Genomic DNA, 24,723 nt, shown 5'->3' with positions numbered 1-24,723 from the left:
AGGCAGAGGCAGGCAGATCTCTGTGAGTTCAAGGCCAGCCTGGTCTACATAGTGATTACAGGGCAGCTGGGACTACAGGGAGACCCTGTAAAAGGTCTCAAAAAGCAAAAAAAAAAAAAAAAAAAAAAAAAAAAAAGATTTATTTGGGGCTGGATTTATTTGGGACTCAGGGATTAAGAGCACTGGATATTCTTACAGAGAACCTGGGTTGGGTTCTTGGCATCCAAATGGCAGCTAACAACTGTTCCTAACTCCAGTTCCAGGGGGGGTCCGATGCCTCCTGACCTCTACAGGTATTGCATGACACAGGTAATGGGTGCACTTGCATACATGCAGGCAATACACTCATACACATAAAATAAAACGAAAAAATTAAAAAAATTTTTTTTTTTTCTTTTTGAAACAGGGTCTCCCCTGTAGTTCCAGCTGTCCTGGAACTCACTATGTAGACCAGGCTGGCCTTGAACTCACAAAGCTCCACCTGCCTCTGCCTCCCAAGTGCTGGGATTAAAGGCGTGTGCCACCATGCCTGGCCCCCATAAAAATTATTTTTTAAAAAGATGTATTTATTTTAGGCTGGGTGTGTGGTGCACACCTTTAATCCCAGGACTTAGGAGGCAGAGGCAGGTGGATCTCTGAGTTTGAGGCCAGGGCTACATAGTCAGATCCTGTCTCAAAAAACAAAACAAAACAAAAATATATCTATTTTTATTTTACATATATGAGTGTTTTGCCTGCATGTATGTAAGTGTACCTGTGTTCTGCAATACCTGAGAAGACCAGAATAGGATGTTGGATTCCCTGGAACCAGAGCTACAGATAGTTGTTAGCCACCATGTGAGTGCTGGGAACTGAACCTGGATCCTTTATAAAAGCAGCCAGTGCTCTTAATCACTGAGCCATCTCTCCAGCCTGGAAAAGAAAAGAATTAAATAAAAAGAAAGTCAGGACATTGTCCATAAGAGCAAAACATATTTTAGTGCTCTTCAGTCTCTTGCCTGTACCCTACAAAATGATGCCCAAGAGCCCAAGGGCTCACTCCTAAGTGCAACTGTGACGACGAAGCAAACCAGGACTAAGGGCCTGAAAAATGGTACCCAAAGGGTAGGGAAATAGCCCAATGGGTAAAAGCACCGGCCACACATCGACCTGAGTTTGGATTCCTGGAACCCAAGTAAAAGCCGAACGGGAAGTACAAACATCTGTGAGGAGATAAGAAGCAAAGACAGAGCATCCCCAGAAGCTCAAGAGCCAGCCAGCCTGGCGTACACTTGTACTTAACGAGACGTTCCCATAGATGACTGCTGAATGCCAGAATAAAAGAATGAATGAAGGGCTGGAGAGATGCTCAGCGGTTAAGAGCACTGGCTACTCTTGCAGAGGATCTCAGTTCAGTTCCCAACATCTACATGGCATTTCACAAAGATCCGTAACTCCAGTTCCAGGGGATTAGATGTTCTCTTCCAGCTTCTACAAGCATTACATATGTGTGGTACACTTACATACATGTGGGCAAGCACTCAAACACATAAAATAAAAATAAATAAATAAATAAATGTTTTAATGCATAAATGGGGCAGGGCCTGGTGGTAGACACCTCTAAGTCCAAGACTCAAAGGACTCTGATTTAGGACAGCCTGGGCTACCTGATAAGTCCCTGTCTCAAGAAACAGATAACAAAGAAAGAGGACAACAAATCCCGGGTCCTCACCACTCTCCAGCAGAGCCTGAGGTTGCTGAGATGCATGGTCAGCCTGAGTTTCCATGGGGAGGGCTAGATGTTCTAGGCTCCAGTCTCCTATTTGCAGACTCAGCAGGAAGCAGGCACTGAATGAGAATGAAGCAGCACTGCAGAAGCAAAAGATCAAGGATCATTTTTAAAACACCTCCTGAATCCAGAAAGAAGAAATCCACAAGAAACACAGCAACTGCTTGAGATTTCTGTAATGAGACTATATGAGGATCACAAAAAGGGCCCAAATTTCCAACCTCTGTTCCACCCCACAACATTTGAGTGACAAGTGTAACAAAATAAGTGAATATTGTTCACCAGGATGAAATGATTTACCCTGAGCCAGGTATGGTGGCACACACCTGTAATCCCAGCACTTGAAAGATAGAGGCAGGAGAATCAAGAGTTCATGGCCAGCCTTGACTACTTGAAACCTTCTCTCAAAAATATAGAAGGATGGTTAAGAGCACTGGCTGCTCTTGTAGAGAACTCTGGTTGAGTTCCCAGCACCCACGTGTCAGATAACAACTGTGCATAACTCCAGTTCTAGGGGATCCAATGTCCTCTTCTGGCTTCCATGGGCATTGCATAGAATATAGTGCACTTACCTTCACGCAAGCAAAACACTTATACACATAAAAGTTAAAAAAGATTAACCAAATTGTGCTTCCTCTTACTGAGGAGTTCCTTCCCTCTTCTGTTTTTTAGGTGTATGAGTGTATTGCCTGCATGTATATAAGTGCACCTGTGGTGTGCAATGCCCATGGAGGACAGAAGAGTAATTGCTGAGCCATCTCTTCAGCCTCAGCCTACTCTTTTTTTTTTTTTTTTTTTTTGAGACATTGTCTCGTAACTTTTCACCGGGTTCTGTCTCAAAAAACAACAGAGCTATGTGTGATGGTACATGCCTTTTAATCCCAGCACTCAAAGTCAGGAAGTAGAGGCAGGTGGATCTTGTGAGATCAAGGCCAGCCTGGTCTACATAGCAAGTTCCAGGTCAGCTGGGGCTACAGGGAGACCCTGTCTTAAAAAAACCCAAAAATAAATCATACAAAACAAAACCCCAACAACACAAACATGATCAACTTGGCAACACTATGCAACCCCATCTCAAAAAAAAACAAAAAAAAACTGGGACTGGAGAGATTGCTCAGTGGTTAAGAGCACTGGTTGCTCTTGCAGAGGACTGGGATTCAGTTCCCAGCACCCATATGGCAGGTAACAACCACCTGTAAGTCAGTTCCAGGGGATCCAACACCACCCTCTGAGCTCCATGGGCATTGCATGATACAGATTCACTTACATACATGTAGACAATACACTCATACACATAAAATAGAAATAGTAAATAAAATATTAAAACAAAAAACAAAAACAACAAAATCCCCTCTCTTTAAAAAAGCAAGTCAACAGCCTGGCATGGGGGGTACAAGCCTGAAATTCCAGCACTCGAGAGGCTGAGGCAGGAAAACTGTTTAGTTGTAAGTCTTGGATACAGGACAGGACCTATGTCAAACAAACAAACAAACAAACAAACAAAGACCAAGCAAGCCAAAAGCTGACTCCTGAGAAAAAGCCAATATTCATATGGCTGGGTTCATCAAATCTGGAACTCAAAGGCATATTGTTGAGAACAAGTCCCCAGTGTCTGGGTCAGTGAACAATGTTTCTCATTCTCTGTGTCCTCCCTCAGATCTGAGTCCAGGTGGGGCCTTCCCCCTGCCCTACTGCCAGTCCCACTCCCTGAAGCTTCTCATTGGGGCTGAGAAGGATCACCTGACAGTAAAGCCAGGCCAAAAGAAGCTTTCTTTCTGAATCCCTTCCTTCCTTCTTTGGAGTTAAGTCACCAGAAAGCCAAAGTAGCAATAGCTAGAAAATTGGCATCCTTGGTTCAGTTCCTAGAAATCCTTTTTCTTTTTTTTTTTCATTGATCTTATTTGTTTTGAGAGCAGACCTAACTCTATACCCCAGGCTAGCCTGGAATTTATTATGTAGTCCAGGTTGGCTTGGAATTCATAGCGCTCCTTCTGCTTCAGCCTCCCAAGTGAGGCAAACTGACTTTAGTTGTTCGCCAAGGCTGTGTGATTAAGGAGGCAAAACGAAATAATCACATAAATTTGATTTCTAACCTAGATTCTTAGAGATATGAAAAATGATAGCAATGAATATCACAACTCATTGCACTCTGGTGAGCTGAAAGGGAACTGAAGGTTCTCTGCATCAACCTCCACCAGAGTAAGAAGCTCTAGTGCTTTGTCAGCTAACTGGCTGGACACAGTCTGGCACTTCTGCAGGGGGTCTCTTCTGGGGTTGCACAGTTTAGCCATGAAACGGTCTTGGGCAGTAAGCTAAAACCTATCCCATAGGACCAAGATCAAGTCCTTTGAAAATTCAAAGCCTTTTCCTTGTACAAGACTGTCAAATGCTTGAAACCAAATGAAACTCTCCACACATACCGTCTCTACAGAAAAAAACAAAAAAACAAACAAACAAAAAAAACAGCCTTCAGTTCCTCTTATGAGTGTCAAGCTCCGTTATTTGTATTTTTATGGGGTTTACACACGCCTCAGTGTATAGATTCTGGTCGGTGTTCAATCTCATTTCTCAAGCAAATTAAGGGCTGTAGATGTGGCACAGTTGGCAGAGTGCTTGCCTAGCATGCATGAGGCTACGGGTTCCATCCACTGAACCATATACATCAGGTGTGATGACACACACCTCTAATCCTAGCACTTGGGAGGTGGAGGCAGGAGGATCGGAGAAATTCAATTCAAGGTCATCCTTGATTACACACAGTTTAAGAACAGCAAGAGATCCTGCTTCAAAAACAAAGTCAATCAAACTGGGGATCAAAACTATTGGAACTGGGGCGTCGGGCCGGTTCTATCACTCTCCTTCAAGAAAAGACTGGACTTGCTGAGCTCATGGTGAGCAGGATCAGTCCCTGGATCCGAATTTGTACCTCTTCCCAAGCCCTAGTTATCCCTGCGATCCAGAACTACTCATTCTCGAATTTTCCCTTACAGTTAAAGAAAATACAAACTTCCTCTCCTGCCAGCAGCACCGGGAGGGATTAACCACTCGGCGAAGTAACAAGTTAGGGTCGCTGTCATCAGCTGTTTTAAAGCGAAGGACGCCTCTGCGGCGACGCTGGGAGTTTGCAATGCGGGACTGGAGGCTGCAGAAAACCCAAAAGCAGCTCCGGAGTCCCGTTCCTGCCACGCGTGGAGCGCGGGGTCCTCGGACACCGGCTAGGTGAGCGGTTGCAGGGGCGCGAGGAGCACGGCGGACCCCTCGGAGCCGGGCCCGGGGACCCCGCGGGCCGCAGCTGCGTGAACACCAACCCCCTTCCCTGGCGACCACAGCTTCCGCCTCACCGCGAGCGCCGCAGACGGCCCGACTCACCCTGGGGATAGGGACGGGAGGTTTAGGGGGCCAGACACGGACTCAGGCACAGTTGGAGCCTGTCACGGACTCAAACACCGGGGACAGAACAAAGAACGGAAGTTCCCCTCCCCCATTTCGTTTCCGGGTTGTCCTTTCTCACCACCCACTACCACCCCCGGGAGTCCTGACGCCCACTTGCTCTCTCTAGGAAAATGGGAGGTCTTCACCTCTCGATGGTTTGCAGACTTTAGCGACCAGCGCGGGTAGATGCTCCCGATCGGGCCACCTGCCGGCCGGGTGGTGAAGGGACGAAGCCCAGTGGAGGAAGCTGGAGGCCCTGGGAATTCAGGGCTCATGTTCTCGAAAGGAGTGCGGGGGCCCTCTGGGCACGGGTTTAATGGGTCCAGCCGGGCCCCAGAGCTCCACAGCAAATACAAGAACCTTGAAAGAGTTCGGCTGGGGACTGGGGGGTGGGCCTGGAGAGATGGCTCAATGGATAAGAACGCTGGCTGCCCTTGCAGAGGACCCGAGTTGGGATTCTCAGCATTCGTCTGTAACTAGTTTCAGAGGATTCAACGCTCTTTTAACCTCCATGGGTGCACACACAGGTGCACTCACATACATGCAGACGAACATTCATATACATAAAGATAAAAATAAATCAATAAAAAAAAACCTTGATGTTTATTTTCCTGTAAACAACCAAAGACACTGGGAATAGGGTGATTTGATTCCCTAATTAGTATCTATTATATTCCCTCTTCCTGCCCAGACTGTCCTAAGCGAAGGGACTCTCAGTCTCACAGTTCGTCAGACTACCCTTATACCAGCACCAGCTGTCTGTCTGGAACACTCAACAGAGCCCCGGAGACATCTATTCCCCTGGTTTTTGAAGGCACAGCCCTACTGGAGGCTGCTTGACACAATTGGCACACCAAGTAGTTTGCTGTCCTAAGTCCATGAACTCTAGATGACCCTGTAGTCATTTCCACCTTGACCAGAAGGGAGCAGTTCCCCTGGTGGAAGTACTAGTGTGACTGGTGCTATGAAGGTAAGGCCATGATTGGTCCAAAATTCAAGCCTCAATGACTGAGTCGTGCTAGGTGGCCAGACTGTGATTGGGCCAAACACAGCTTCTCAAGCTATGTAGTAGGCTGCTTAGACTCAGCCAACTGGAAGACACTCCTATGCTACTTTCCTTGGTGGTGCAAGCAAGCTTTAATTTATTCATTATCTATCTATCTATCTTCCCATCCATCTACTCACCCACCCATTTGTCCACCCATCCATTCATCCACCTACCCACCCATCTGTCCACTCATCCATCTACCTGTCCACCAATCTATTCATCCACCCATTCATCCATTCACTCATCTACTTATCTATCTTTTCAATATTTTCTTTCTACTGATTCATTCATCCTTGCTAGCCATCTATCATCATCCATCCATCCACCCACCCATCCATCCATTATCCATTCATCCACCATTCATCTATCATCTACTCATCCATCCATCATCCACCCATTCACCCATCATCCATCCTTCCATCATCCATCCATCATCCATCCTCCCATCCATCTAGCCATCATCCATCATCTATCCTTCCACCCATCCATCCATCATCCATCCTTTCATCCATTCATCCATTATCCATCCATCCATCCATCATCCATCTTTTCATCCATCATTCATCTATCCATCCTTCCTTCCATCCATCCATCCATCCATCCATCATCCATCCTTCCATCCATCCATCCATCATCCATCCTTCCATCCATCATCCATCATCCATACTTTCATCCATTCATCCATCATCCATCCTTCCATCCATCCATCCATCATCCATCCTTCCATCCATCATCCATCATCCATACTTCCATCCATCCATCCATCATCTATCATCTATCATCTATCTAATCTATCTATCTATCTCTCTATCTATCATCTATCTATCATCTATCTATCAATCATCTATCTATCTATCTATCTATCTATCATCTATCTATCTATCTTCTATTTATTTTGGTTTTTGAGACAGGGTCTCCCTGTAGCCCCAGCTGTCCTGGAACTCCCTATGTAGACCAGGCTGCCTTGTTGCATATGTGTATGCATGTTTGCATGTGTATGGATACACATGTATGTGGTTGTGTGTGCATGTGCTGCATGTGTTGAAATCCAGTGTCTTCCTCCATTACTCTCTGCTTTATTTATTGAGGCAGACTTCCTGAACCCAGAGCTTGCTGACTCTATGCTAGTCTAGCTAGCTGGCTTGCCCTAGGGATCCTGCCTCACCTCCAGAGCAACAGGATTACAGGAGACTGCCACACCCACTTGGCTTCTGTGTGGGTCCTGGGGATCCAAACTTAGGTCCTCACACTTATGTGACAAGTGCTTTATTCACTGAGCCATATCCCCAGCCCCACATTCACTTTTATGCCTTCATAAGAGGGATCCTCCAAGCTTTTATTTCCTCTACAAGATGAAATTTTCTAATATCAGAATAAAAATGTCCTCCTGGGGCTGGAGAAATGGCTCAGCAGTTCTTGCAGAGGACCTAGGTTCAGTTCCTAGCACACACACAGTGGCTCACAACCGTCTGGAACTCTAGTTCCAGGGGATCTAATGCCCTCTTCTGGTCTCTGCAGGCACTACATGGGTGCACATACAAACATGAATTCAGGCACTCATACAGGTAAAATAAAAATGCTTTCTTTTTTAAAAAGGCCTTCCTAATTCTTTTTACAGCCTTACCTCTCTTTGATTCCAATTTGCACAGCATCCAGTCTCTACAGGACTCCTACTGAGTTCTGGAAACTAACAGGTCTTACTCTCCAGTGACTTCTGGCAGACCCAAGATCTACTGACTCAGAATCTCTGGATTCTGAGCATGAAATATCTTTGTGATGATGTAAGGATTCCATAAGGGGCAGTGTTGGTGCACCCCTGTAATCTCAACACTTGGGGAGGTTGAAGCAGGAGGATCAGTATGAGGTAGTCTGGGCGACATAGCAAGACTAAGCAAAAAAACGGGAAGGGAAAAGGAAGGGGAGGGGGAAGGAGAACTAGCAATGACTAAAGGAAAAGTTTGAAATCTCAGCTTTAAAGTTTATATGGCAGCGTCTGTGCATCAGAGGCCATGTCTCAGTGCAACAGCGCCACCTGCTGGATCCAGCCACAAGGGACGCCCTTCTAAAAAGCTGCTACCTGAAAGCGTTAGAGTGGGAGAGGGATGAAAGGATAATGCGAGGTGAATGCGATCGAAATACATGATATACATGTATGAATGCGACAAAGAAAAAATAAAATACTAAGAAAACAAGAGGAGTGGGGATGTAGCTCAGTTGATAGAGGACTTGCCTAGCATACACGAAGCCCTGGGTTCCACCCCCAGCACCACATAAAGCAGACGCCGTGCTGCTGCACGCCTGTAATCCCAGGATTTGGGAGGTGGATCTGAAGTTCAAGATCATCCTCAGATGCATACTACCAAGTTCAAGGTATTATGCCCCGGCTGTTCTGGAACTCACTATGGAGACCAGCCTGGACTACCAGAAACCCCTACTCAAAACAACCAACAAAACACACCCACGAACTGGCACAGCCCCAAGTGGTGAGGTCCTAAGAGATGTCCCGCCCTCTCCCAGCCAAGCACACACTGAGCTTGCGCCGCTCGCCGACGGAAGCCGGGAAGGAAGGGGGCGGGGCCGAGGTTGGCGGGCGCGGGGAAAATGGCGGCGGCGGCGGCGGCTGCAGCGAACGGGACTGGAAGCAGCAGCGGCATGGAGGTGGATGCAGCAGGTAACGGGCCGTGCGCAGTGGTCGCTGGGGTCGCTCTTGCGGGGTGTCGCGGGTCCCTCTTAACCTCCGGGGAGAAGTGACATTCGCTCTGAGGATCACTTGCGGGGAGGGATGGATGGACCGCTCCGGCTCTGGCGTCCCTCACTCCTGCCTCCAGGGAATTATGTGGGGCTCGAGCTCTGACCCACCCTTTTCCTTCCACCTTTCCTAGTCCCCAGCGTGATGGCCTCCGGAGTGACAGGGAGTGTTTCCGTCGCTCTCCATCCCCTTGTCATCCTCAACATCTCAGACCACTGGATCCGCATGCGCTCCCAGGAGGGGCGGCCTATGCAGGGTGAGTGTTCGGTAAGATCGCCAGCCCTCCTCCAGGAGACCTCTACACACTGTTCTTAGTTTCCGCGTCCATGCCGCACTGACTTGCAGAGCCTCTGGTATTAGGAAAGGTTTTGGATGCCTTTCCCTCACCTTTTTTCTGTGTGCTTCTTTCCCCCCAGTGATTGGGGCTCTGATCGGGAAGCAGGAGGGCCGAAATATCGAGGTGATGAACTCCTTTGAGCTGCTGTCCCACACCGTGGAAGAGAAGATTGTCATTGACAAGGAATATTATTACACCAAGGAGGAGCAGTGTGAGAGGGGAACAGAAGTGGGGAAGAGAAAGGGCAGGGTTTTTGTCTTTTTTTTTTTTTTTTTAAAGAATAAAAGGGCTGGGATTATAGCTGAGTGGGTAGATTGCTTGCTTGCCCAACATGTAGGAAGCCCTGAGTTCAATCCTCAGTAACACATAAAACAGGAGTACTGGCATATACATGTAATCCCAGCACCCAGGAGGTGGATGCAGATCAGAAGTTCAAAGTTATCTTCAGCAGGTAAAGGATGAGAGGTGACAGGATAGAAAAGTGTGGTTAAGCCAATTGTGGTGGCACATGCCTTTAATCCAAGCACTCTGGAGGCAGAGACAGGTAGATCTCTGTGAGTTGGAGGCCAGCCTGGTCTACATAGTGAGTTCTAGGCCAGCTGGGGTACAGGGACACCCTGACTCAGAAAAACAAACAGCCCCCCCCCAAAGAAAGGTGTAGTTATCCTAACCTGAGCCAAGATTGGAGGGAAGGGGGAGGAGCTGGTTTTGAAAATATGTAGATAATCTATAGATATATAGATATCAGGTACATCAAACTAAGGAAGGATGGTTTAAAGAAATCCTGTGTGCTCTGGCCCCTTCCTCTCCAGTTAAACAGGTGTTCAAGGAGCTGGAGTTTCTGGGTTGGTATACCACAGGGGGGCCACCTGACTCCTCCGACATCCACGTCCATAAGCAGGTATACAGACTGGAAAGTGCATGCTGCGGGAGAGAATAGGGAATGAGTGGTTGAAGGGGCACTGGCTTTGCTGAGCTTTGTCTTTTTCTTCCAGGTGTGCGAGATAATAGAGAGTCCCCTCTTTCTTAAGTTGAACCCTATGACCAAGCACACAGATGTGAGTATTCTTGACCCCAGGACCCTTTGTGTTAGGAACATCTACCACTTGCCTGTTTTTTGTTTCGTTTTCTTGTGTGTGTGTGTGTGTGTGTGTGTGTGTGTGTGTGTGTGTGTGTGTATGTAGATGGGCTATGTAGCCCTGGCTGTTCTGTAACTCAATATGTAGATCAGGCTAGCCTAAAACTCAAGTGAGGCCACTCAGGAGGCTAAGGCAGGAAGATTGTGATTTCAAAGTCAGCCTGGTACACAGGGTAAGTTCAAGTGCATTTGCTCTTAGTAAGAGTTGTTCTCCATCTATTTCCTACAGCTTCCTGTTAGCGTTTTTGAGTCTGTCATCGATATAATCAATGGAGAGGTAATACCTATCCTGCAACCTTCAGATCCTTTTGGCCTGTTCTGCTGTGTGTGCCATAGCATTTGTGTGGGGTCAGAGGACAACCTAGGGTATCCATCCTAGCCTTCTACCTTGTGTGAGATGGGGGTCTCTTATTGCTAGTGGATATGCACCTGTGAGTTTCTTGGGTATTTTTCTGTCTCTACATCTGTACAAACACATGGTATATTGTCTAGCTTTATGTGGGTTCTCAGGTGGCAGCAAGTGCTCTATCCACTGAGCCTTCTCCTCAGCCCTGTTTCCTGTTCCTGACACTATGTGGGATATTTTACCCTGTAGGCCACAATGCTGTTTGCTGAACTGACTTACACTCTGGCCACTGAGGAAGCTGAACGCATTGGTGTAGACCATGTGGCCCGAATGACAGCAACAGGCAGTGGGGAGAACTCCACTGGTAAGGGAGGTGACTCCCAGAAGTATGGGGCAGAAGGTGTGGCCATATGCATACTTTCTTCATCTGCTCCTGTTCCCCTGCAGTGGCTGAACACCTGATAGCGCAGCATAGTGCTATTAAGATGCTGCACAGCCGTGTGAAGCTCATTTTGGAGTATGTCAAAGCCTCAGAAGCAGGTAGGGCAGGTGCTTCTCTGTCACTCTTAACCATTTTGCATCTCCTGGAGAAGTGACAGCATCCACATCAATGTAGCCTCATTGTGCCCTTAGGAGAGGTGCCCTTCAACCATGAGATCCTGCGGGAGGCCTACGCCCTATGTCACTGCCTTCCAGTCCTCAGCACAGACAAGTTCAAGACAGACTTTTATGATGTGAGTCTGACACCTGGGGAGGTGGGACTCAGTTGTCCCTTAGTCCTAATATGAAAGACCCCTGGGGAACTGGTTCTTTCTGTTCCCTCCCAGCAATGCAACGATGTGGGGCTCATGGCCTACCTTGGCACTATCACCAAAACTTGTAACACCATGAACCAGTTTGTGAACAAGTTCAACGTCCTCTATGACCGACAAGGCATTGGCAGGCGAATGCGGGGACTGTTCTTCTGATGGGGGTTCTGGAAGGGATGGTGCAACGGGCTCAGACAACTGTCTGGGGGCTGGGCACTGCATTCCCTAGATCTACTGCTGTCTTTAATAAAGAGGAGCAGCCCTCAGCACCCCTTCCACTTGCTTTCTTAATGGCACCACACTGGTTTCTCAGCTTGGAATCCTAAGGTCCTGTGCTATAGCCTTCTCAAGAAGAATCCATTTCTCAGCTCTTCCTGACCAGCCCCCAGCCCCTTCAGTGACTCAAGGTGACTGGTCCTGGACCACTATGCTGTCTTCCAATTCTCTGTTCTGTTTTCCATTTTTAGAAGTGACAAGTGACTACTTTCCTAGGCTAATTTTATTTTTTCATGCAAAAAGGGGAGGAATACAAAGCCCATTTTTATTGGGGACAACTCAAAGCCATGGGCCCTGAGAAAAGTGACTTCTTGGGCTCAGTATACATGTGCCTCACCTGTATGGCATGCTAACTGATTGAGGTTGGAGGTTCCAGTGATTCTTTGTGCCAGGTGTGACATTTCTACACATCCCCTTTGGGTGGCCCCAAGATGTATGATGAAAGCATTTTAAGAAATAGGTGGTACAGCCCCTGCACCTCATCCTGGTACCTGATCCTCCCAGCCTGACTAGCTCATAGTGACAGTATTTTGGACTGGGGAGAAAACAGGAGGGACATAAAAGTTGGGAGACCCAGTTCTGGATTGCCACACGCTTTAGTCCTTGCTGCACCCCCAGTGTCTCAGCAGGTATGATCTGAATAGATGAAGTAAACACAAAAGGGAACAGTATCAACTTGGGGACTCTACCAGACTGTTAACAGAACACCAAAACACTTTATTAGCAACAGGAATAAAAAGTGCAGCATGGGAAATGGGGTCTTCCCCTCCAGGACACTGTCACCTTTCTGAGGGGCAGATGGCACACAGTCCAGGGTGGGTGGCAGGTCTCAAGCAGATTGCTATCAGACAAAGGTGATCCGTGTCTTAGAAGTATTGACCTGCCAGACATTTAACTCCTCATACTCATCCAGAGCCGCCTGGAACTGGGCAGGCGTGAAGCCACGTGATATGCAGCGCTGCTCAGCCTCAGAAAAGCGGACGCTTTGGCCCCCTGAGACCAACTCACGGACAGTGGCAAATATCACATCTGCTGGCCTCTGGGTTCTGAAACACATGGATGAAAAAGGTCAAAGCTAAACAAAACAGTGGTGGTCAGTGTCAGAATTCTGAGGCCAACCTTGTATGAGGTACAGAAGTCAAAGTCCAGGTGGCCCACACTCACCTAGTTGTTTGCCCCTTGTCACCCAGAAGGGAGTCCTTTGACATCTCCATTAGCCTTATGGCTTCATTCACGTCTTCCTTCTCTACAGTGTCCACCATCCGCAGGCGTGCCTAAGGGGAGGGCAGGGGCAAGATGGGCACAGGAGGGAGGAGGGAACAAAGTCAGAGACCATCTATGCTCCACTTTAAGGCTGGGCAAGCTATGTTTGCCTATTCATAACAAGAATGGGGACTCCTCCCTGCCCCCCAATATCTGCAGTGTTGGGCCGGCACTGTCAGACCGAGACAAGTGCAATGCCCAGGGCAGCGTCCAGCAATTGCCCAAGTCTCCGCCTCTCAACACTGGCCAGTCCCGGTGTTCAGCTGTCCTGTGAGGGAGACCAGACCCTTCTGAACTCCACTGGGCTCCCCACCATGACAGATGGAGCCTGGGAAGCCCAGCCAAGGCCACTGGCAGAGGTTGTGTCCTAGGGGCTCGGGAAGTGCTAGCTCAGCAGTAGGTTGGGTAATCACACTACCTGCACGAACAGCACTTTGGAGCCCCCATGACAGTCCAAGATGGGAGGACAGAATGAAAATTTCTAAGACCAGATCCTTTAAGATATTGGGAAACTCAAACTCTTTCACCCAAGAGGGTGAAAGCAAGTAGGCCTTTCCCTCCACAGGCGCTGCACATGCCCTGCTGGAGCAGCAAGTACCCACAGTGCGGTAGCACGGAGAGGACCACTATCTGCACTGTCAGCACTTTAGCCCCAGCAAGGCCAGTGGGACAGAGGGAGGAGGCAGTCAGAGGACCTTTAAGCTGAGGTGCCAGGCAAGGATCAGCTCTTCAGCTGACAGGGACTTAGCACTCACACTCACCAGTGCAGTGGAAAGTCGGAGAATAGCCAGCAGGGTCCGGGCGGAAGTATAGGTGGCATCCTTACTGGCCCAGGCCTCTCGCCTCATCTCCACATATGCTGCTGTGATGTAGTCAGCCAGAGATTCGGGCACTGTGGGCTGCCTCTCTCTGCACATGGCTATGTACCGTCTGTGGGAGACAAGGCTCGTGGGAAAGGAGAAAGCAGTCCGAACTTTCAGGGATCCTCACTTAAGATTCTTAAAGGCCTTTTCTGCAGGAAGACCAAATACTACCACCACCACAAAAACCCCCAAAGGAGGATTATCTGCTTGGCTTGAAAAGACTAAGGCACTTCTCCAAACAAGCTGCCAGTGTACTCAAGTGACTTTCAACTTTTCAGGAAAACAACCTTTGCAAAAGACAAATCACATCCAGATCCTCTGAACTTATCCCTCTTACATGAAGATAACAGGTTAAAAGGGGTTTAGAAATCAGAAAGATCAGAGATGCTGTCAAGCAATCTGTGGCAGATCCAGCTTGGCCAAAGGGCTGTATCTGCCTCAATCCTGTCACAGGATGACAGTGGATGAGAACGAAAGTGGACAAGGAGGAAAGTTAATCTACCTATCTTGGGAAATGTTTTATTTTTGGTGACCTCTCCAAAGAAATCTCCAAGAGATCCTCCTGCCTCAGCCTCCAGGACAGCTCAGATTATAACCTGACCATAGCCTGCTCCACCATGCCCAACCAGAAACATTGTTCTTTTGTAGCCAGGCTGGCAGATGGGAACCCAAGTTTAATGGTCTCAGGCTCATGCAATTTGAAAAAGGAACAGTATTAAAAACACACCTCCTCCCAACACTGAAAGCTTTTCAGAGACACCTGGCCTCAGACAATGCCATGTGCCAGGGATATTTCCCCGAGATGTGCCCACCCCTAGCTCTCTCACCTCATAAGCTTCATGTCCAAAGGTTCAAACTGGGCAGGGGGCTGCCGGCTATGCTGGTGCACATAGGTGATGTGCTGGGCCAACCTAGAGAGAACACAGGCAAGAAGCACTCTTTAGGGCTATACACCTAGGTCCCGACTCAGTACCAAAGCATGGTGTGGACAAACCACCCAGGAAGCATCTCAGCCCTGACCCTCCATCTTCCCGTTAACCGTGGACCAGCCAGCTGTGCAAAGGCCAAAGTTTCTGTGCACCTCCCTCCCTCCAGACCATCAAACAGGGCTGTCTCTCTGGGAGATGTGCTTTATTCACCGGAGGTCATTGTCTCGGTCAGGCCGGTCCTGAATCAGCCAAAGGAGGTCAAATCTGGAGAGCAGCGCAGCAGGAAGTTGGATGTTCTGCTCCAGACTGCGGCGGGGGTTGTAGCGCCCATAGGCAGGGTTAGCAGCAGCCAGTATGGAGCAGCGGGCATTGAGGGTGGTTAGAATGCCTGCCTTGGCAATGGAGATGGTCTGCTGTTCCATGACCTCATGAATGGCTGTGCGGTCAGCCTCAGCCATCTTGTCAAACTCATCAATGCAGCATACACCCTGGTCAGCCAACACCAGGGCCCCGCCCTCTAAGGTCAGCTCTCCACTCACAGAGTCTCTCAACACAGCTGCAGTGAGCCCCACTCCAGAGGAGCCACGGCCTGTTGTGTATTGGCCTGGACAGAGAGAAATAGCAGGCTGTTGAAGAAAGGCACTGTTCTCAACTTCTCAACCCAGGCCTTGCAGAGGCAGCTGAAGATCTGCAGCAGCAACACTGCCCTCCCTGAGCTCTCTCCTGCTCACCTCTGCCTTTTGAACAGAGTCCTATCCCTGTCCATACTCACTTCGGGGGGCCAGGCGATCAATGTAAGATAGAAGCTGAGACTTGGCCACACCAGGGTCCCCCATCAGGCAGATATTTATATTTCCTGGAGGAAGAGAAGGAAGCCCCCTGAATGACTCTTCTCTCAAACCAAGTTGTCCACCAACATGGAAGAGCACCTCTAAGATTTGGCTCCCCTATTTCTTCTAAGCCACCTACAACCATAGAGCCATAGGACACTATGTCTCATCCTTTTTTACTCCCCCCTCAAACGGCTTTGTCCTAAGTCTCCCCATCTTCCTCCTTACCCCTGATCTTCATGCCTCGAGGGGACTGGTCTACTCCGCCCACCAGCAGCAGCAGCAGGGCCTTCTTCACATCTTCATGCCCGTAGATCTCCGGGGCAATGGAAGCAGCCAGCTTTTCATAGAAATCCTCCTCTGCAATGAAGTTAGAACATTTTCAAGACAAAGGGCTGAGAGGAGAGAGATCAACACGATCTTATAGCCCCTCACCTGCAATCTGCCTCAGTTCCTCCCTGCTCAGCTCTCCAGCCCCAGCTTCATCATCCTCACTCTTGCTCATCTTCACAATACGGTGGGCTTCCAGGAAAGTTTCTGCCAGCAATCCCTTGGGCAGGAGAATGCCAGTGTGAGGGGACTCACTTTAAACTCTCATCACATCCCTAACAATTTTTTCACTACCATCGGTTCCACCCTGTTTGGTATTTTAATTTTCCGCGTGGAGAGCGGATGAGGTAGAAAGGAAATGGTTTCCTCGTTTTGGAACCCCTGTATCTACCTGTGCCATTTGTCGGAACCCTGTGCGGAGGACTGGCAGGAAGACACCAGTGACACTGACATGATCCCCAGGCTGAGCAATCCTTGTGTTCTCGCCTTCTACCAGCACTGTTATGCTACGAGGGATGTTTCCCACAGGCACTTGGTCACTCTAGGGGAAGGGAAGAATGCATGAGAATATGAGGCATAGAGACTAACCTCACCCTCTCCCCAACCCCAGGAAGCCCACCCTAGGGAAGCTTGAATGAGGAAGTTGACTGGATTTTGGGGGAGGGAAGACAGGGTCTTCTTATAGCCCCAGATGGCCTGGATGTCCCCAAGGAATGCTGAGATTAAAAGTATGTGCTGACATGCATGGCTTGAACTGGGAAATTAAGCTCTTACCCCCTCAACTCAAATCAGAAAACTTCAGTTACATCCACGTCTCAGGCTTTTAGCTAAGAGCACATGTGGAAACCTCCTTCCTCCTTTAGGTGACCCCTATGCCCCAGCTCTTTCCCCATCCTTTCTTCCTGACACCTCACAAGTGACTGCAGGATTCAGGTGGATTCCGTGACAATGTCCCCCAAACTCACATGTTCTTGCATCTTCATCTCCTGAAACTTAATAAACTTGGAGCCACGTGTCTGGAGGTACAGCCGCCCTCCTGAGCGGTTAGTCTGACACTCCTGGCTGGGGCACATGATCAGAGGCATGAAGGTAGGAGACTGGATCTAGATATGAGAAAGAAATCCCAGAGAAAATCAGAAAAAAAATCCCTTACAATCACCACAGGAATCATTTCTACCTGGTGGCAAGGACCTTAAAGTTTAAGAACCTCTTGAGCAAGCATCAAGAAAACAAAACAGCCAGGAAGACCACTAGCTACCAAAGAATTCAAAGTGAACTGCTGGAGTACCTTTCACAATAATCAGGGGCAATAACAGATTACCATCAGTGGAAAAAATTTCCTTTTTCAAAGATGAACACGTACTGGCTGGTAGGTCTCTGCTCCACACTGATCACAAGTGTATGTAGCAACCACCATCCTGGGCTTGACTTCAGAGACACGAGTGACGATCCCACGCACAGTCACCAATTTCCCCACAGAGTCAGCTCGCACTTCCCGGATCACACGAGGCTTGCTACTACTTGGGCCTTGAAAATACAACTCGCTAAAAGAAAAATGATGGTCAGCAAAGTCATGAGGACATTCCCTAACCCTTCCCTCACTGACACTCACAATCTGCGCATGAGCTCAGGAGGATACTGATTCTGGGGGTTTCGAGTTGCCCCAGGGTCCCGGCTCCGCTGTTCCATCATCAGCCGGTGCTCAATGTAAACATCCAGGACATCTTTATTTACCACCTAAACAAGACAGTAAAATGAGGAGCAGGATAGAGAAAGGAGGGTACCAGGCAGCCCAGCTCAGAAACCCGAGGCAATCTACCTCTTTCTCCTTGTACTGAGGCAGCAGCTCTTGTACAACATCAGCAAATAGCCTCGCATAGCGCTTGGCATTCTCACAAATTGAGTCCACCAACTCAGGGTCATCCTCAGCCACGTCATCCAAGTCAACATACAACGCCACTTGTTCGCGATGAGCCAGGCGAACCTGAAGTGAGGAAGAGATGGTAAGACCTCAGGGCCAAGTTTACCTCCTCCACTGTTGTGCACTGAGCTCAGTCTCTGGACATCCATCAGTGGTTTAGAAAAGAGCAACATAGCACAGCAGTGCTCCCTCTTCAGCTTTGGAAAGAACTTCCTAAAAACACCCTGACTATGAATGTGCTATTATATCCACTTATCAGACACTCTGCTAAATTAGTCACACAGCTGGCACATTAATCTCAACACCTGGGAGATAGAGGTGGGAAGATCAGGCTTTCAAAGCCAAGCTCAGCTATGTAACTATGTATGTAGGGAGTTACGGAGGCCAGCATGGGCTATGTAGATCACAAACTAGGGGATGATGAGATGGTTCAGTGGGAAATGTACTTGCTGCCAAGCCTGAGGACCTGAGTTCAATCCCCAGAACCCAAATGGTTAGAAAAGAACTGACTCCAGGCCAGATATGGTGGTGTACACCTTTAATCCTGGCACTCGGGAAGCAGATAGACCTGAGGTCCAGATCTGATGGTGCTACAGGAAGACCCTGTCTCAAAAGACCCAAACCAAACAAAACCTAAAAGCACTTCTGAAAAATTAAAAAAGCATTAAAATTCGGTTATTTATAGGTAGCCAAACATGATCGAACAAGGCAGGCCACCTTCTACAAGTCCTTACATGCTGCCCCATTCCCCACAGCTAGTCTTGGGACTTACCAACTGGGTCCCATACTTGAACTGCTTCTTCCCAAGCTCATTATCATGATAAAACTCTTGTAGGAACTTCTTAACTTTTTCTACAAAGTAAACATAAAGTTAACAAGCAATCCTTGGAGCCCATGAGATGGTTCAGCGGGTCAAGGCAATTGCCACCAAGCCCGAACACCAGGGCTCCACCCCTGGGGACCACATGGTGGAAGGAGAAAACCGATTCCCGTAGGTTATTCTGATCTCCAGAATCGCGCGCACTCACCGCCCCCAAAACTTCCTTTTGGATTCTTTACTGCAAATCTCTAACGAAAGCCTAAGAAACCCACTTGCATTTAAAACACGATCCCTTAACTAGTTATATGAACACTGAAAACAAGCCTACCTAGTTCTGCCCGAGGCAGGCAGGACTCGACTACCTTCAGAATATGGGTTCCCTGGCAGTTTCCAGAGACTTACCCAACCCTTCCCCAGGGGAATTCCTGCCTCCGCTATAGTTTAAAAGTCTCCAAATCTTCACCCACAACCTCCGCAGACCGCAACACCATCGAGTCTCTGGATACTCGGCTCTCCTTCCACCGTCCGATTCCTCTTTTCCTCGGGGGTCCCCTACACCTCCGTTTCCCGCCAGCGCGGCGGCCAGCGGGCCCGCCCGGCACCCCACACCCAGCTCCCGCCACTGCTTCCGCTCTTAGTAAACAAAGAAGCACATGGGCCCGAATTCCAGCCGCCTCACCGCCCGGGATTCTTCCGCCCAGGGCGGGAGCGTCCGGCGATTGGCCAGCCTGTCCCAGGGCCGCTCCGACCCTCCGCCGCCCGCGGCCAGCCGCGCGAGATCCGAGGCCAGGCACGCCCCCACCCCCCGGCCGCCACCTCCGAGGCCAGCGCGCGGAAGGACACTGTTTACACATGACACTCCCTCCGACCGCAGCGCGCCACTTCCGCCCGCCTCCACTTCCGCTCGAAGGGCGGCGAAAGACGGCCAATCGCGGCGCTCAGCGGCCCTACAGGCTCCGCCTCTCGGCTTCGGCGCGCGTCGGGCGGAACGCGGGAATTCTTCAGCAGCTCTACGCCCGGGAGACCTCCACGAGTCCCCGTCCTTTAGGCGGGGGCTGGGCTCTCGCATCCTCCCAGTCCCTCCAGGCTCGAGCCTGGTTTCTGCAGGCCGCCCGGGTTATCCATTCTCCCACGACCCCGCAGCCTCCGCAGCCCCGCTTCCTCCATCCGGCTGTCCACTGCGATCCTCAGGCGCCAGCCGCCCCTGGCCCCGAGCCGCGCATCCCCGCTTCCCTCAGACTCCAGAATTGTGCTCGCGCGCATCCCCTCACAGAAGAGCCTCACCTTTCTCGATTGCATAGTCCTTCAGGGCCATCGCTGACGGGGGCCGTGCGACAAGAGCTGGCGGGCTAAGACGGCTCACTTCGAGAAAGCACTGACTGAGCGCTAGGCGGGATGCAGCCGACCAACCGAAATTGGCGCGAAACGTCCTCCCCCACGTGACAGGCGCCGCTGCTGGCCGGCCAATCCTACGGGAGTGCCCTCCAGCCCTCCCACCCGGCACTGGCTCCAGGCTCTGACCAATCACTGAGAGAGTCTGTGTTGAGTGACAGGGAGGCGGTGGGCGGGTCCTAAGGCGTGGGCGCGGAGTTTCCCGCGGTCCAAGCAGGCGCGGGCGGGGGAGTCGCTCTTAAAGGGCCAGCTTCTGCGGGTCCTTTTGTTTCGGCACCGCAGGGCGGGGTGGGTTCATCTGTGTTTCCTCGTCCACTCTCAGAGCGGCCATGATTTCCCAGTTTTTCATCCTGTCCTCCAAGGGGGACCCGCTCATCTACAAAGACTGTATCCTTGACGGGCGGGGTGGAGTGGCCTGCTGGAAGTCGAGCCTAGGTCAGTCTGTTGTCGCCTGCACCTTAACTATCCTTTCACTCGGCCAGTCCGCGGAGACAGTGGTGGCCGAGATGTGGCTGAGCTCTTCTACCGGAAGCTGACGGGACTGCCCGGAGACGAGTCCCCGGTTGTCATGGTAACTCCTCTGGGCTGGTGAGCAGGGGCTTGAGACTGTCAGTGTCAAGGGCTGTGTGTTAGGAACCTATCAGGAAGGGGTATACGATTAACCCAAGTGTGTTGAGTGCTAGCAAGACTCCAGGCCCATACTGTAGCCCTTTGACTTAACTGTACAACTCTGGGGTAGGTGCTATCGTTTACCGCTTTACACTTGAGGCCAGGCGTCAGTTAGGGAGCGCCCTAAGTCTCACTTGCCATCTCGTGGGCCACCTCACTGCGACTCTGGTCTTTTGCCCACCTCTGCCTCAGCACCACGATGACCGTCATTTCATTCACATCAGACACAGTGGCCTCTATTTGGTGGCAACAACCTCAGAAAACGTCTCTCCCTTCAGCCTCTTGGAGCTGCTTTCCCGGTGAGTTCTGCTGGTCCAGGCACCCAAGAGAGGGGCATGAGAGGATAATTATTCACACACCCTCTGCTGTGTTTCCTTAGGTTAGCCACTCTCCTGGGTGACTACTGTGGTTCCCTCAACGAGGAGACCATCTCACGCAATGTGGCTCTTGTTTACGAACTCCTGGATGAAGTGCTGGTAAAGTCCAAAGACTTCCCTCTCTTTTTAAACATTTATTTGGGTGGGAGGCTGGGGCCACAGTTTGTGTGTGTGTGTGTGTGTGTGTGTGTGTGTGTGTGTGTAGTTAAGGGGACTACTTGCTGGAGTCAGTTCTCTCCTTTCTCCTTGTAGATCCCAGGGATTGAACTCAGGTTGGCTGGCTTGGCAGATGCTTTTACCCACTGAGCCATCTCACCAGTGCACTCTCCCTCTCTTTAAAATCTAGTGCATGTGTGTGCTTGTGTGTATTATTATAGTACACATGTGGAGGTCAGAGAACAATCTCATGTTGATCCTCACCTTCTACCTTATTCAAGACAGGGTCTCTGCTGGGCATGGTAGCCCATATCTTTAATCCCAGCACTCAAAAAAGGCAGAGGCAAGCAGATCTCTGTGATTTGAAGCTAGCCTGGTTTACATAGTGAGTTCTAGGCCAGTCAGGGCTATGTAGTGAGACCCTGTCCAAAAAATTAAAGAAAAAAGACAGGGTCTCTTTGTTCTCTGTTTTGTGTATGCTAGGCTATTTGGCCTGCAAGCTTCCTGCAATCATCCTGTCTCTACCAAAGGTACACTGTAAGTACAGATGTGCTTACCTTACATAGGTTCTGGAAATTCGAACTCTGGTCCTCCTGCTTGTGTGGCAAGCATTTTATCCATTGAGCCATCTCCCTGGCCCTCTCTTGTTTCCTACTCCCGTGTGTAGGAATGTCGCTATGTCCTCTCTTTACCATGGTGCCCTGTGGTTGGGAGGCTAAGTTCACTCTTCATTTTTTCTGTCTCCTAGGATTATGGTTATGTGCAGACTACATCCACAGAGATTCTGAGGAACTTCATCCAGACTGAAGCTGTGGTCAGCAAGCCCTTCAGCCTCTTTGACCTCAGCAGTGTTGGCTTGGTCAGTACCTGGGAGAGAGAAGGATCAAGAGGGAGAAGAAGGGTTGGCTTGGAGCATCAAAGCTGAGGATTGATTGCTTTGGGTACTTTACAGTTTGGGGCTGAGACACAACAGAACAAAGTGGCCCCAAGCAGTGCAGCCAGCCGCCCCGTCTTGTCTAGTCGCTCCGATCAGGTAAGGGAGGGATCAGTAAAGTCAGACTTTATGACTTCTTTTCCTGGGACCCCAGAGTCCAAGACCTGGCTTATCTTTCTGCTCCCCTTGACATGAGTATTCCTTTACCTCCCAGGGTCACACTGTAGGGCTGTCCTTTCTGTCTGGATGTTTTACTTTTATGCACATGTGTATAGACGTGTGCATGTCAAGGCTAGAGGACGGCCCTAGTTGTCATTGGCAGGAACACTAACCACCTGGTTTGAGATAATGTCTCACTGGTCTGTAGCTTACCAATTAGGTTAGGGTGATTGGCCAGCCAGAGAGCCCCTGGGAACTGCTTGTGGCTACCTCCCCATCACTAGGAGTACAGACTCACATCACTATGCCTATTTTACGTGCATTATGGGGGGATCCAACTCAGGTCTTTATGTTTATACAGCAGGCACTTTACAACACAGCCATCTCTCCAGTCCCCCAACCCCCAGGTTCTCCTTGTAGCCCCAGCTGGCCTGGAACTCACTGTGTAGATCAGCAAGTTCAAGGCTGGCCTTCAACTCACAGAGATCTGCCTGCCTCTGCCTCCCAAGTACAGGGATTAAAAGTGTGTGCCACCATGCCCATGCCCAACTAGCCTCTATATAAGATTTTTAATTATGGGAGCTGGACAGATGGCTCAACAATTAAGAGCACTGATTGCTGCCCTTGCGGAGGACCCAGGTTCAGTTCCCAGCACCTACATGGTGACTTAACAACCATCTAACTCCAGTTCCATAGTATCTAATGCCCTCTTCTGGCCTCATTGGGTATTGCACACGTGGTGCACTTATATACATGCAGGCAAAACACTCATATACATAAAATAAGTTATGACTAGGCATGACATCACAGGCCTTTAATCCCAGCACTCAGAGGCAGGCAGATCTCTGTGAATTTGAAGCCAGCCTGGTTTACATAGTGAGCTCCAGGCCAGCTGGGGCTTGAGAGACCTTGTCTCAAAAAGACCCCCTGACCCGCCCCCCAAAAAAAGATTTTTAAGTGTGTGTCTCCCCATGTACCTCTGTGTGTGCTGGGAACCAAACTTGGGTCATCTGAAAGAGCAGTACCTGCTTTTAACCATTGAGCCATCTCCCCAGCCCCCCTTTTTTTGAGACAGGATCTCTCTGTTAATCCAGGCTATCCTGGAACTCATGGCAGTTGTCCTGCCTCAGCCTCTCAATGATTGGGATCACAGGCATGTGCTACCATGCCCAAAGTTCCCTGTCCATTTTAGAACACAGGCCTTCAGTCTCTAACCCTAAATCCTCTCTCTTTCTCAGACCCAAAAGAATGAAGTGTTTTTGGATGTGGTTGAGAGGCTCTCTGTCTTGATTGCATCTAATGTAAGTCTGGGCTGCCACTCCTGGAGTTAAAAGGAAATGGTACTTGAAGGCTGGGTCTTAATCTCTCTCCCACCCCTAGGGCTCACTGTTGAAGGTGGATGTCCAGGGAGAGATCCGGCTCAAGAGCTTCCTTCCCAGTGGCTCTGGTGAATACCCATGGTTGGGTATGGTACAGGTCCCCTGGTGGCATGTATGGTGGTGTTTGCTGCCCTTTCCTGATGTCCTTCCCTCCTACAGAGATGCGAATTGGCTTGACAGAAGAATTTTGTGTGGGGAAGTCAGAACTGAGAGGTAAGGAGAACTTTGGTTTTTCTCAAGGTTTCATGGAGAGAAGTCGGAAACGATGCTTTCCTCCTGAAGCATGGTCAGGAGAGCAGTCGTCCCTCTTTTCAGGTTATGGGCCAGGAATTCGAGTTGATGAGGTCTCATTCCATAGCTCTGTCAACCTGGATGAGTTTGAGTCTCATAGGATCCTCCGTCTGCAGCCACCTCAGGGCGAGGTCAGGTTCAGGAGGGTCTGGTATATCCATTCACTGTAGGGGAGGGAGACACTGCAAGTATGAGATCAAGCTGACCTGTTGCTCTCTGGCCTCAGCTGACTGTGATGCGGTACCAACTCTCTGATGACCTCTCCTCCCCACTCCCCTTCCGGCTCTTTCCCTCTGTACAGTGGGACCGAGGCTCAGGCCGGTAAGACCATTTCCTCTGTTTTATAAAAAAGTTTTTAAAGCTGGGTGTGGCGGCACATGCCTATAGTCCCAGCACTTGGGAGGCAGAGGCAGGCAGATCTCTGTGAGTTCAAGGCCAGCCTAGTCTACATAGTGAGTTCCAGGCCAGCTGGGGCTATAGGGAGACCCTGTTTCAAAAACGACCAAA

The 24,723-nt window shown here is 49.6% G+C and overlaps 4 protein-coding genes across 8 annotated transcripts in view; 2 read left to right on the top strand and 2 right to left on the bottom strand.

Moving 5' to 3' along the window:
- Nucleotides 1-5,529, bottom strand: part of Znf3 (zinc finger protein 3) — a 14,089-nt gene extending 8,560 nt beyond the window's left edge. Inside the window, exons 1-2 of the mRNA XM_008832397.3 lie at nt 5,138-5,529; nt 1,712-1,848 (exon numbers count right to left, since the gene is read on the bottom strand). Of these exons, the coding sequence (XP_008830619.1) occupies nt 1,712-1,766 (55 nt within the window). The 5' untranslated portion in view covers nt 1,767-1,848; nt 5,138-5,529. The remainder of the gene's footprint in view (nt 1-1,711; nt 1,849-5,137) is intronic.
- Nucleotides 5,530-8,804: 3,275 nt separating this feature from the next.
- Nucleotides 8,805-11,896, top strand: Cops6 (COP9 signalosome subunit 6). Its single transcript, XM_008832396.3, has 10 exons — nt 8,805-8,919; nt 9,131-9,253; nt 9,414-9,545; nt 10,147-10,235; nt 10,330-10,392; nt 10,702-10,749; nt 11,068-11,182; nt 11,266-11,358; nt 11,452-11,552; nt 11,646-11,896. The coding sequence occupies exons 1-10, from the start codon at nt 8,850-8,852 to the stop codon at nt 11,784-11,786; spliced, it is 975 nt and encodes a 324-aa protein (XP_008830618.1). The 5' UTR covers nt 8,805-8,849; the 3' UTR covers nt 11,787-11,896.
- Nucleotides 11,897-12,599: 703 nt separating this feature from the next.
- On the bottom strand, nt 12,600-20,302 carry Mcm7 (minichromosome maintenance complex component 7). Of its 2 annotated transcripts, none has more exons than XM_008832392.3 (15): nt 20,144-20,302; nt 18,812-18,891; nt 17,938-18,102; nt 17,731-17,855; nt 17,482-17,662; nt 17,084-17,221; nt 16,510-16,659; nt 16,224-16,338; nt 16,017-16,148; nt 15,731-15,814; nt 15,169-15,562; nt 14,857-14,940; nt 13,928-14,096; nt 13,068-13,177; nt 12,600-12,949 (listed from the first exon to the last, which is right to left on the bottom strand). In XM_008832392.3, exons 1-15 carry the CDS (start codon nt 20,172-20,174, stop codon nt 12,748-12,750), a joined length of 2,160 nt encoding a protein of 719 aa, XP_008830614.1. In that variant the 5' UTR covers nt 20,175-20,302; the 3' UTR covers nt 12,600-12,747. The 2 variants fall into 2 exon arrangements, with proteins under 2 accessions (XP_008830614.1, XP_008830615.1); XM_008832393.3 differs by lacking the exon at nt 20,144-20,302 and adding an exon at nt 19,262-19,422.
- Nucleotides 20,303-20,439: 137 nt separating this feature from the next.
- Ap4m1 (adaptor related protein complex 4 subunit mu 1) overlaps nt 20,440-24,723 on the top strand; it is a 6,063-nt gene continuing 1,779 nt past the window's right edge. Inside the window, exons 1-12 of one of the 4 annotated variants that reach the window (XM_017797960.2) lie at nt 20,440-20,638; nt 20,734-20,822; nt 21,113-21,219; nt 21,300-21,396; nt 21,937-21,990; nt 22,202-22,312; nt 22,406-22,486; nt 23,785-23,847; nt 23,927-23,993; nt 24,085-24,138; nt 24,241-24,347; nt 24,443-24,537. In XM_017797960.2, the coding sequence (XP_017653449.1) occupies nt 20,581-20,638; nt 20,734-20,822; nt 21,113-21,219; nt 21,300-21,396; nt 21,937-21,990; nt 22,202-22,312; nt 22,406-22,486; nt 23,785-23,847; nt 23,927-23,993; nt 24,085-24,138; nt 24,241-24,347; nt 24,443-24,537 (983 nt within the window). In that variant the 5' untranslated portion in view covers nt 20,440-20,580. Of the gene's footprint in view, nt 20,639-20,733; nt 20,823-20,990; nt 21,220-21,299; nt 21,397-21,936; nt 21,991-22,201; nt 22,313-22,405; nt 22,487-23,784; nt 23,848-23,926; nt 23,994-24,084; nt 24,139-24,240; nt 24,348-24,442; nt 24,538-24,723 lie in introns of all 4 variants that reach the window. The other 3 variants (XM_029563219.1, XM_008832390.3, XM_029563220.1) reach the window with 3 other exon arrangements.

This window comes from Nannospalax galili, unplaced genomic scaffold (assembly GCF_000622305.1).
Source record: "Nannospalax galili isolate Female #2095 unplaced genomic scaffold, S.galili_v1.0 scaffold675, whole genome shotgun sequence".
NCBI lineage: Eukaryota > Metazoa > Chordata > Mammalia > Rodentia > Spalacidae > Nannospalax > Nannospalax galili.
This window is presented reverse-complemented; position numbering and strand designations above follow the sequence as displayed.